We start from the raw sequence: 13,714 nt of genomic DNA, 5'->3' as shown, positions 1-13,714 counted from the left end.
AGGCGAAGCGAAAGACCATGATTGGAAAGGTAAATGAAAATCTCAGCAAGATATTTTGGAGCGCAAGGATTGGGAAGAATAATATAAAGAAGTGAGAGAGATTGAAAGTTAATGCGCTGATAAAAATGAAGCCATTTGAGTTCAAAGCGAAAGGGCGATACATGGTCGTACTTTTTGAGTTTAAAGAGAGCGGATGCATTGATTCTGCAAACGCTCCAGACAATCTATGAGTTCCGCATTGGCGTCAAGATAGCATATATTAGCATAGAGATTCTATTTGAGATAATGTGGTCGATTTTAAAAGACTATCAAGCTGGATAGGAGGTTTAGAAAAATGGCTATTTAGGGCCATTTAAATCAATAGAAGTATCTGAAAAATCTTTAGATTTTAAAATACCTAGTGTCTTTAAAAAATTCCCAGATTCTTGAGGCCCAGCGTTAATTAAGGATTCATGAAAGAATCTACGTTTGGCGTTACGACACATCTGATTCCTACAGGCGTCTATAGGTTTCCCAATGTGCTGTGCTAGGTTGGTTTATTGCCTTGTTGTGAGCCCTGTCTCGTTTACGCATGAAAATAGCTATATCTGTTATTATTTTTTTATTGTGTAACACTACATATTATTACAACTATGTATAATGACATATCGTGAGTAAGGGCGTCTGTTCATATAAATATACATCATAACCATTCCTCTTTCCGCACCCAGTGATGGATTGGGCGCTGCATTAGAGAATCAAATTTAAAACAAAAAATATTGAAAGCTCATTTTCCAGATACTTTGATACATTTTAGTCAATCATTTGAGAAGAGTAGGACATTAAAAAAATTGCATTACGGACAATGTTTTTATACTTCATATAGGTATACTAAAAGTAAATTTGCATTGTACACAGTTCGGTACTCAGATAGCAGAAAGGACCATCTGTAATTTTTAAAAATGATCAGAAGAACTGAAAGAAGACTCAATTTTAAGACTTTAATCTATAAATTAAAAAGATTCGGTTTTTTTTCTCAATAAATTATAACCATTTTAAATAAGGGTGTTTTTTTGCTTTATTTTGATTGATTAAAACTCTTGAAAAGAGGAAAAAAACAAAAAAATACAGATGGTCCCTTCTGCCACCTAACTACCGAGTAAATTTTTGCCAGACAGCATTGCCAGTAATTTAAATATATTAAAATTAATGATGCATTTCTTGAACATTTTTATTTTATTTTTATCTTGACCAGAATTTCAATTATGCAGATTTAAAAAATACATAATGCATAATATATTTATTACGACACAAATAATTCATAGATAATTTATGTAAGAATTGTGTTGACAGTTGACAATATTTGTCGTAAAATGTGGAAAAACGTGAGAATAAGATTGTTCTTTTTTATATAAAAAAAGGACAGATGGAAAAAGAGGATTAGGGAGAAACTTAAGAAAAATACACCACGACACCCAGACTAGTGGAGAAAAAATGATTTCTTCGTTTTTTTTCTTGCAACTGGCGGGAATCGAACCCACGACGCCAGTTTCACAGTTAGCCGTCTAACCAACTGCGTTACGACGCCTGTAAAATAACCAGAAGAGTTTTTTTTAATGAATGTACTTCTTAATTAAAAGAATTATACAAATGCGAAAAAAGTATAACTTTCAATAATTGTAAATAAAAATATTAATAAAAAAAAATTACGTCGTTTATGCAATCAAAGTTAAACGACAGTAAAATAAAATAATGGATATGACAGATAAGCAATCAGTTATTGGTAGTGGCATGATAAATACATAGAATATTCTTTGACTAATTATGCGTGACTTTAGAGATAATGAACTTAGGAAGGTCTTCAAGTTTGCAAATTCTATTTTAAATCATACTCATTGCCAAGAATCATCGCGAACTAGAAATTTGCGGTAAATCGAGTTGAGTTTCATATGTTTCACTTCTATAATAACAACAAATATACGAATATTCTGTTGATTGAAAATTATGCAACAATGTTTTGAGTATGTCCAAATACTTAGTATGTCCAAATTACTAGACAGGCTGGATTTTCTCTCTAAGGAGTTATTAAGATCCAAATTTGTTGCAACTTGGGGAGGGAAAACATTCTATAATAAATATAACGAAATAATTCAAACAAATGTATTTCATCTACATCAATAAAGATTTCAGCTCCTTTACTTAAAAAAGTCAACAGATGGAAGAGTCGAGAAAATTTAGATGTTTAAACACATGCTCAATAAACCAGTAGATCTTTTTAAAAAAAATATTTAAATATGACGCATTCTTTATTTTTAATATTATTTTAATAGTATAATTATACATTTTTACAATTAAAAAAAAAATCACTTGTTATATTTGTACTAAAACTAAAATCCCACCAAGCCACTTTCTGTAGCTTGTTGGTGAAGATTATATTTAAACTAACTTAATAATAATACAATTATACATTTTTATAATTTAAAGAAAATTACAAATGTTATATTTTTACTAAAACTAAAATCCCCAAGCCACTTTCTGTAGCTTGTCTGTTTATACTAACTTATAAAATATTATTTACATTTATAAAAACAATAAAAAACAGATATAAATTAACAGCCAGAAATATTAGAATATACATGTATATACAAATAATAATATTTAAATGAATTTTTTTAAATACATAAAATTTATGAAAACTTAAAATATTAACACAAAAGCTACTATTCAAATATAAACTTTTGATGGAGTAGCCACTCTCTAATTTTGCTCTCTTTACAATGTGAGTAAAATGACAGGTCATAAGCCCTGTAAATGCCTAAACATCCATATTCCCTTCTCAAGAATCTTCTCTCTTCCGACTGCAACGAATTAGGATCTTAAAATAATGCCTTTTTTTATTTCACTGAGATAAAAAATGACATTTCAAAATTATTGAATTATCAAAAAAATATGAACGGATTATTTCTGGTTCTGCGAGTCAATTATATGTGGTTTACAAACTTGGGAAATAAAGGCCTCATAGTTTAGTGGTCTCACATCGCCTATTGTTCTTGAGGTCCCGACTTTGATTCTTGGCAGTGTCGACGTGAAATAATGTTTTAATGGTGATTTAAGACTACAATATTCCATTGTCCACGAATCACCTTATCTTCCATGTAGAAAAAACGATCTAGTAATGAAGATGATGATGACAGCGCCCTAGCTTAACGACCATCCTTGTTCTAAACGTGAAAATTATTTATAGATGGTACAATGTAAAAAAATGTATATTCTTCTGTAAAATTAAATGCGTAATATATGAAAATTTTTCAAATAATATGCAGGCAATGTACAGTATATACGTATATAATAAATATTTTCTGGTAAACGCCAACTAAAAAAACATAAAAATTGATTACAGAAAACATGTTACTTATTTAAGTAGACATAAACAATAAATAAATATGTGGAAATAAAAATTAGTAGACCGCGATAATGAGTTCACATTAGCAAAATCAGTAATAGTACTAATCAGTACTATTTTTAGAAGTTTTAATGAAATTATATTAATTGTGAATATTTTTTTTTGTATTATTGATATTTAAAGTATTAACTTTGTGGTCAAACATTTTAATAAATGTTATTAAATATTTTTATATAATTTACAGACATTTCTATATCTGCCGGTTTCGAGACGTACCCGTCTCTTCGTCAAGACACCAATTAAACCAACATGCGGCCTCCGTGGTGTAGTGGTCAAGACGCTTGACCCCCACACGGAAGGTTCCGGGTTTGATTCCCGGTGAGAACACAAAAAATTAAATGTGATTTCTCTCAAGCCTGGGTGTTCTGTGATGTAATTTACAACTGTAATTGGGCCTCCTGGCCTGTTGTGGTGCAAAAAAAAACATGCAAACCAACATGCAAAACCCACTATACACCTTCACCATAGTTGTTGCACAAAAATATAAAACCAACACGACATGCATTTTAATAAGCACATGCACTGATTAGGACAAACATGCACGTGCATGCAATATTAATAACATTTATTATTTTTTTGGTATTAACTGTGAGTATACAATCTTATAATACCTACATATTTTATTTGGATTTTTATATGAAATATTTATTTTATTTTGACAAATTTATTTGCATTACATTTTCAATGTTCAGTGCACACGATAAAAATTAGAGCATTTAATTGTACGGCGAAGTTTCTCGAAAATGTATGAAAAAATTCATAAAAATGGTTTCAATTAAAACGAACTACTTTAAAATGTCATAGGTTCTTGTGAGCAATTACAAATCAACTTAAATGTTGTTATGTTTGTGATGGATTTCCGGTTTCCGGGTGGCCACGTTTTTCAACGTTTAGAGTTTTTTAACAGGTACGGGGTTCTTTAAACAGTAAAAAATCACCTACATAAATTTGTGACGTCACAGGCGGAGTAATTTCAAAATTGAAAAACTTTATAAAAATCATAGCGACGATAATATTACGAATAAAATCATTTTTTCGAAATACGTATTTTTTAAACCATTTATCATTATCTCTTTTAAAAATATGTTTCAGCTTCAAGGGCCCTCAGTCCTATGTAAGTTAGCACAAAAAAAAGATCTTACTTACGCTATTAATTACTTTTTCTTTATGCCGTTATTATTTGTCTTTATAATTTATACAATCCATTTGTTTACCAGTTTATTGGTATAAATACGTTAGTAATAGGTAAAATTTTAGCTATGCAGAAAAAAATGTACTATCTCATAATGAATTTAAGTAATAAAAAAAATATTTAGATCTAAATTTGTTGAAACGAAGAGGTAAAATTTTTTTTAGAAGCGAATATGGAAGTATAGGCATTTGGAGAGTTTATGACCTGTCATTGGCTGGTTTAAGTGGCCACTTTACACACTGTGTAACATTCTAAATGGTATAACATTGATTTGTGTAGCATTAATTTCATTCAATACTTAAAAAAAAAAAATTGACTATCAATTTAATTTTAACTCGACATTGATTTTATAATATATAGAATGTGTTTCCTATCCACAAAACACATATCTTAATCCGGTGAATATTTCGATTAATTAAAAAACTTATAGAACTAATATGTTATTGGGGTCTTACTCAATATAACTACATACAAAATCATAATGGTTGATTGCTTGACCTTGTTTTTTCACCCTCTTCTTACATAACAGTAAATTAATCAATGCATCAAGATCTTATGCTGGCATATACCACCTTCTTCTTGAAATAACCCTCACGATAAAATGAACCAACAGTATGCTGAGATGCTCAAGATGATCCTTATTACAATTTCTCTAAATGTGACTTTGTCAGTTGTTCTACCGTTTTATCGATGATAGACTGGTCTTTTACTCACCGACCTTGATGTAAATGACAGTCTTAAGTGCTTCTACAACAGATTGTGGGAAATTATTGTCATTCATACACCGAAAAAACGGCGCTACTCCAAATCATATCCTGAATGGTTACATACCCCTCTTATCAAACTTATCAAAGAAAATAAATATATTTCGAATACCTTTAAAATAACATAGAAACCCCAGTGACTGAGAATCTTTTGGACTATTAAAAAAAAGAGCAAAAAACGTATCCGAGAATTCTATAATATTTCCATTACTTCTATCGAATAATCGATTAGTAGTAACGTGAATAGGTTTTGGTCCAACGATTCCTCTAAAAAAGTATCCAATATTATCCCAAAGGCTATGCAAGTTAATAACGAACAAGGTACTGATGGTCAAAAAAAATCTAAACTATTTTGAGACTTCTTTAGCTTTGTATTTTCTCAGTAAGTAAATGCAAGTAAAGAAATTAGTGGTGTATTAAATAAAAATATTAAATTTAATAAAAATACATATTTTTTTATCAATGTTTACTCGTACTCATGACATTCCTGATGCCCCATAATCAGTTTGCATATGGGGGTCAGTAGATTAATTATTTGTTTGTGTCTATGCTTAGTGAGTATTAAAAAAAATGATGACGACGTTGATATTCAATTTTTCAGGGCACTGTACAATGGACTTTCAGCAGGATTACAGCGGCAGATGTGCTTTGCTTCTGTCAGACTTGGTCTCTACGACACAGTCAAAGGCTTTTACATGCCCCTTTTTACCCGTAAGTTAATTTCAATATTTTGAAGAAGGAAATATTTTGGAATTCTACTTGAGGCAGGGGTTAGAATTCAGACGAATTCTTTAAAAAAACCTAGAAAAAAGTTGAAAGATCGCTTATTCGAGACACGCTGTGAGAAACCATGAAAGTCTAGAAAAAATAAAAAAGTAATTAAAATGATGGTCTCCTACAAAATAAGTAATGAAGAAACTAATGAGGTTTTCAACCAACTAGTTTCTTTGGAGAAACCAGTGGATACTACAGTAAAATCGACATATGACTAGGAAAACGTTTGGAAAAGATTTGCGCGATGGATTTCAGAATAAATCTATGGATTGTACGTACGAGTGCATGCCAAATAGTTAAAAGTAAATAAGAGTACCTAAATGCTTTCTGACAGATAAACTCAGCAGATCAAAACGAAATTGGCTGTCACCCAAAGAGCTACTGAACTAACAGTATTAGGTTTCCAAAGCAAGGAATAGATGTGGCGTAAAAGTAATGCTGACGCGAAACAGACACTCGCTCAACTTACGAATAATGACTTATTTCTGTTGTGTAGTAAGGATATTACTATTCGTATGTGATGAATGAATAAGCATACCTATGGAACTAAAGTATTTTAAAATGGCTTCCATCTCTTGGTAGGGGAAGCAAAAGAGGAAATCACAGGTGAGGTTAGCCGAATAATTAAAAGGGGCTATAAGTAAATTACGTACTCTATCACCTGAGAGCGTTCAGAATCCTACTGCTAGCCAATCAAAAAAAAATTAAATCATAAAGCGATGTGCATCCGCTATATTACTGTTCGAATTGTCATTTTAGAAACGCAACGGAATGTGATTATATTTTAAAATATCCATGATTAATAATCATCGTCATTCCATGTCCACTCCCTAGTTGAAGCATATAATGTCCACGAAGATCCTCCAGGCATCTCTGTAGGCTGCCAGCTCCTGTGAATCCTCCTAAATAAAGGTTACGTCCCGTAGTTCTGGCATGAATTGCCGACGGACAGTCAGCAGTGGACGACCAGGACGTCGAGAACCCGATCCCTTGTAAAGTATGCAATCGTGGTTAAGGCTCGCAGGAGGCATCCGCAGTACATGGCCAAGGCAACCGTATCGCCTCCGCTTGACGTTAGTCTGGGCTTTGCTGCGTCCGTTCTCCTATTATTTAATTCTGCACAAAGTGAAACCACTGCACACCCAAGATTCTTCTGAGACACCTATTCTCAAAACTCAGTATTTTGCTGTTTTGGGCCCATGTGAGGTGCCACGATTCGTATCTATAGAGAAGAATGAGTATTATGCAGGCGGAATTTGGTTTTCACTGAGTAAATATCTGATCTCCAGACAGCCTTCATACTGTTTAATGTGGATTTTTGGGAACAAGGCATAACGTGTTACACAGTACATGGGTTTTTGCAATATTGATTTTAATAAACCTATAAATAAAAATGAATTAGTTTGAAATGTTTGATTGCAGGCGGTAGAGCTGGTGGCGGTATGGACATAAGTGCCAGGATAGCAGCTGGAATCACAACAGGAGCATTTGCTGTCCTTTTGGCACAACCAACAGATGTCGTTAAAGTGCGAATGCAAGCACAAGCCGGAATGTAAATATTTCAATACTGCTCCAAATTCAGACTGCCTCGCTTTATTTATTTTAACAATTTGATTGACACACAAACATAACAATGATTATTTTAAAAATATGGCACCACAATTTAGTAAATGATCACATTAGTGCGATTTGAAAAATAAAAATGTTTTGAAAACTTTTAACCAGGTTGTGGTCCTGGCTCGCTGGTGCCACAGCTTGATTCCCCTTTTCAAGCACATCGTGACACTTTGGAAATGCCCCCAAATGTAAAATGCTTGCGTAAATGATACAAACTAAAATGATTCTTTATGAAAAAAAAAAATGGAGTTCGTATTATGTTTTAAGTTTGTGAGAGAAAATTCTTGATGAAAGGTCATTGTAATTTATTATAAAAATAAAAGACGAGTGATACTTTAATTCACAAATTTGGAATATCCAGTGACCAGTTTCATCGCTTTTGCGACATCTTCGAGACTGGTATCTTTATTAAGATATTTAATGTATTTATACAAAACAGAGGTAGAGATAGAGGATTCAAAATTATATGAAAGTAAAGGAAAATTAAGACAAAAATAATTTAATTTGATCCTTACCTCTGTTTTGGATAAATACATTGAATTTTTATAAATTATTTAGATAAAGAAACCGGTCTCGAAGATGCCGACATGGAGAAAGCGAGAAAGCGATGAAACCGGTCACTGAATCTTCCAAATTTGTGGATTAAAGTATCTCTAGTCTTTTATTTCTATAATAAATTGTATTATGGTGATTAAAAATGTCGTTTCCATAAGGAGGTTAAGTTGTCGCCAGATAAGAATGTCTGCGCTCACATAGTGACCGCAGTGTAAAATATGTGTTAGCGTTGGCTTTTTTATCTGGCGACGAGTATACACGTATCCAAGATATATTATATTTAAAAAAACGAAATTGAGTCATACCTTTTGTATTAGTAAATTTGAACTACTTAAAAAAAAAACGAAATTGAGTCATACCTTTTATATTAGTAAATTTGAATTACTTTAAAAAAAAACGAAATTGAGTCATACCTTTTATATTAGTAAATTTGAACTACTTTTAAAAAAAACGAAATTGAGTCATACCTTTTATATTAGTAAATTTGAACTACTTTTAACATCAACGGAATCATCAATGATTCTGATCCGATTCGTAAATACATAATATCTTGTACATTTGCAGATATAAGTCGACGATACAAGCATATAAACATATAGGAAAATTTGAAGGGGTCAAAGGACTTTGGAGAGGTATGTACAAAAATGAAATTTTATGGAATTTCGATTATACTTTCGATTAAAAAAAATATTAAATGCCATTGATTTTTATTTTTTGGCTTTAAAATTGCACACATATTAACCTTAAATAATTGTTTATAATACCTTTATACTGTTCAATTTGCTGAAACCTATTAAAGGTCAAGAAATATTTTTTAACCCGGCGTCTATTAACCTAGGTGTGCTACTTATAGAGTTGACAGCGTCGCATCTCCTCCTATTCGTAGCTGGATTACAGAGACTGACGTATCTATAGCTCGCTTTGTTTTAGTAGTGCCTTGCGCGTGGGCTGATATATGTGAGTTCAAAGTGCATTCAGGTGCGTTACACCCATGTTTATAGTCTGTGTAACATTTTTGGGCGCATATAATACAAGAAGATACCCCCAAGTAAAATAAAATCCATGCTACGCTCAAAATTTTGATTGTTTTTCAATTATATCTTCGAATATCCTTTCCGGAAAAATGCGTTTTTATTTTAATCTGAGCTTTTTTCGTTTGTTTTGTTTTTCGAAAAAAGTTTTAATTGTTTTTTTTTCACATAGCTTCACAGTTTATTGAATAAATATCATATCAAAAATATTTTAAAAAATCTAATAATAAAATACAAGTAATACTTTATTTGTTTATTTTCTTTTATTCAGGAAACATACAGTACGGTTACATAGTTTTATATTTTACACAGTTAAACTTAACTCTAATGGACCAGTGAAGTTTCCATATTATATAATAATTATATGTAAGGTTATCAATGAAAGTACAAAAAAGAGAAGGAAAAAAAACATAAATGGAAGTTGTTTAAAAATTAAAATTAAAGTAAAAAAAGTTATTGAAAAGTTTGTAGTTAGTATTTACAAATGGAAATAATATTAAAAATGAAGAAAAAAAAAGTAAATATAATATAATGAAATTTTTGTTTAATGTGAAGTGATTTTATTTTTACACATTAAATAATAATGTTCCACAAAGTAAGTGTTTCAAACATCAAAAACATTACATTTGTGGTCAAACATTTTGATAAATGTTATTAAATATTTAATAACATTTAATATACATTGAAGTTTTTAATTGCAAGATATAAAAAAATATAGAAATAAAAAAGGGTAAATAATGTATTTTTAATTATGGGTGCCCCCGACCTGGTTCATTCACCGCATGGTGTAAAATAGGTTCATTGACGCCGCGCCGGGTTAAATGTTAAATATAAATATGTCGATCTGCTAGTTTTCCAAATAAAATAATTTCTAATTTACATGTGTCCTTTTTTCATTTTAGGAACGTTACCCAACATCAGTCGCAATGCTATCATCAATGTGGCAGAAATAGTTTGTTATGATATTGTCAAAGATACAATTCTAACGAAAAATTTAATGAAGGATAATATTCCTTGCCATTTTGTGTCAGCAGTCATTGCTGGTAAGTACAAAAATGCAAAAATTATAATGTAATAACTTTTATTTAAATATATGTAAGAAATAAAATACTTATTTTGACCAATTTGGGCATTCACTATCTACCTGGCAACTTGAGACTGGTTAAATGTTAAATGACTTAATTTGTATATGGTATTTTTAATTTATAACTCATTTTTAAATAAAAGTTACTATGTTATAACAATGGAATTCCATTAGGAAATGTCAGTAAATAATATTTATCGAACTTATATAGCTTAAAGCGGTTCCTTAAACAATAAAATGAAGAGATGAAGAACATTTCAGAGAAGTCTAGGCATTTACAATGAATATAAATGTCTAGGTATTAAGAGGACATGACTCGTTTAAGTGGCCACTTTAAAAACTGCGTAACATTCGCCGTTCTGCCTGTGTTTAAACATGATTATTCCTTTAATTTTTCCATTTCTAGATTTTTGTGAAGTCAAAGAGCTGAAAACTTTATCGATGCGTCGAATCCAGATTTATGAATTCCCCTATTTTAAATGTTCTTCAATCTCTGTTGTACAATATTATTTTTTATAACTCCCCAGGGGGTTGATTGAACCTAGTCCTTGTTTACAAAAATTTAGACAAACTCAAAATATTGCTAAAATACTTTAATTTGCATAAAATACTATTAACATAAAAGGTGTTCTTTTGAAATAATAATAACTCTGTCAACCGGTTGTTAACTAAGTAGAACTAGTCTATGAGCATGATAAAATTGTTATTGTGGAATGTTGATTTAATGAAGGATAGTCACTCTGAAGTCTGAAGTTTTCAATTTATTCAAAGTTATAGAATTCTATACATAAATACATTTTAGAAACCGTACGATCAAAACAGGTTAATTAAAATGACGACTAGAAAATTTTAATAATATTCTCTGTTTTGCATTTAAAAAAACATCCATATCGTCAATTGACAATAATTTGGCTTTTATTTATTCCAATGCATAGTTTACCTGCTACGAAATTGCGACAATTATTTTGATACTCCGAAAACTTTTTAGACACATACTGTATTTGAATTCCGTTTAATTAGAATTATCGTGTCATTTGAGATATTTGTCTATCTACATAAATCCGAATGAGAATCAACTTCAACAACTACTTTGCAAAAAGCCAACCGAATAAATATATCTTGGCTCGACAAAACTTAAACTGACGAACTTCTTTAAAAATTGAAAATTAAGAAATAATTTTATGTATGTCGCCGCAAAATAGTTAAATCAGCCAGTGAACTGAGCGACTAGGCTGTTCATTAATCCCCGGCATTCAACTGAATGGCTAGCCCAATCGTTGAATGAACGTTTATCGAAAGGGTTATACGTAGCTTAGCCTCTTTGATTTTAATACACCAATAATAATGGTTTTATTTTTTAATTTACTTTGTTATGTGAAATTAGGTTAGCTACTATCATCATCATTATTCCATTTCCGCACCTAATAATGCATAGGGCACTCATTGGTACACCAATCGCAGTGTATTTTGATCATTTTTCTAACATGAAAATAAGATGATCAGTCTTACGCTTCAGGAATGATGAAATATTTAAACATAAAAACGCCTTATTACTCGTAAATTAATATTTCATGTCAACCATGTCGGGAATCGAACCCGAGGCCGAAACGTACTGACCACTACACCACGAGGCCGACTAACTAGCTAAGGATAGGTTGGGTTAAGTTGAACGATTTAAAAATAAGTTTTTTTTGCATAAATTAATCCTTAATTCAACTCAATAATTGATCCTCAACTTAACCAAGTAAGTTAAGTAATATTTTTTATTTTTTATTATTAAACTTAATTTAAGCTATCCTAACCTAACCCAGCGGCTTTTAGTTCGGCCGTTTTCAAAGGACTAGCTTACAACTAGTCAACACGTTGAACGTTGAGTTATCGCAATTCATTCAGCGGACTGCCTAGCCATTCAGGTGAATGAAGGCATTTAATGAACAGCCTAGCTGTTCTGTTGAGTGACTGTATTTGGCGGCGATGTACATACTATGATTGTTTGGTGATCTAGGATTAAATTTACTGATTTGATAGGTAATCAATAAAATAGTCACTACTTTTCACAAATATTGTTTCAAAACATTGTATTTTTTCAGGATTCTGCGCAACTGTCGTGGCTTCTCCCGTAGACGTGGTAAAAACAAGATATATGAACTCAGCAAAGGGGACATATAAAGGAGCTCTAGATTGTGCTATGAGAATGGGAGTCCAAGAAGGACCGCTAGCATTTTATAAAGGGTAATAAAATTTATTTAGGTTTCCCGAATTTTCAAAAATTTATTATTTATGATTAACATTATAAATACTCACTTGTTTCAAATAAAAGTGCCAATAAATAAAACCACGATTTTGATACACTCGGTTCTTACCGAACACTCACATTCTTATGTGCCCTAAGCCTAAAATAAGGGTCTATGTATGTTCCTTAAAGTCCTTAAAAAATCAAAGAAAAGTTTGAATTTTGTCGAATTCCGCAGTGTACCTATAGTTCCGCGAAAAGAATCGAAGTGCCAGGCAAATATTTTAGTCATTTCATACAAAATGGCATAAAACACATGTGCGGCATTGGACTGAGGTGCAAAAACACAAAGAAAAACAGCATTAAACGTAATCAAAATGATAATAAAAAGGAATTAGCATCTTACAACAAAAATGTTGTTTAAGATACTCAAACACTTGATTGTGAGGCACTTTAACCCCTTTACAAAGTTATAACTTCATGCAACATTTTACCCCGTAAATTATAATCATATGTATATTTTTAAAGATAAATGAAATTATGCTATCTTGAGTCATTTAAAAAAACATTTTTCCGTTATGTTTTAGAGTAGATTTTATGTCTAAAACGGTTTCTTTCTTGGACGAGCATTTCATTTTTATGGCACTTACACTCTTATTTTAATTTTAAGTATATACTTCGCGACGTTTACGAGTTTTAACTCACGTGATGATTCTGGGTTTATATGTACATTAAAAAAATGTGATTTATAATTTGAAATATAAACGCGATTTGAAAATTCAATTGTCAACCTAACTTTCGTGAAAAAAAATTCAGTACACGATTTTTGACTTAAACTAGACGGAGAATCATCTTATTTTTGTATGTTATGGTCATGAAATAAATATTATGCATTCTATGTAAATCTTTAGATTTAAATATTCAAACAAAACTTTATTAAACATTTATACTTAAACATTGATGCAAACACATATGCTTATATTTCAAAAAATAAATCAAGTATTACAGTTTAATCAGATTTG

At 31.0% G+C, this 13,714-nt stretch overlaps 1 protein-coding gene across 1 annotated transcript in view; it reads left to right on the top strand.

Annotated features, from left to right (window-relative positions):
• Positions 1 to 13,714, top strand: part of LOC148281815 (dicarboxylate carrier UCP2-like) — a 39,392-nt gene that overhangs the window by 25,427 nt on the left and 251 nt on the right. The window contains exons 5-9 of the mRNA XM_088226096.1: positions 6,000 to 6,109; positions 7,595 to 7,724; positions 8,909 to 8,976; positions 10,278 to 10,418; positions 12,550 to 12,691. Of these exons, the coding sequence (XP_088082222.1) occupies positions 6,000 to 6,109; positions 7,595 to 7,724; positions 8,909 to 8,976; positions 10,278 to 10,418; positions 12,550 to 12,691 (591 nt within the window). The remainder of the gene's footprint in view (positions 1 to 5,999; positions 6,110 to 7,594; positions 7,725 to 8,908; positions 8,977 to 10,277; positions 10,419 to 12,549; positions 12,692 to 13,714) is intronic.

Source organism: Micrasema longulum, unplaced genomic scaffold, assembly GCF_059751315.1.
Source record: "Micrasema longulum isolate JH-2025_06_02 unplaced genomic scaffold, ASM5975131v1 h1tg000406l, whole genome shotgun sequence".
NCBI classification, from domain to species: Eukaryota; Metazoa; Arthropoda; class Insecta; order Trichoptera; family Brachycentridae; genus Micrasema; species Micrasema longulum.
Note: the sequence above shows the minus strand (reverse complement) of the source record. Positions and strands in the feature narration are given on the sequence as shown.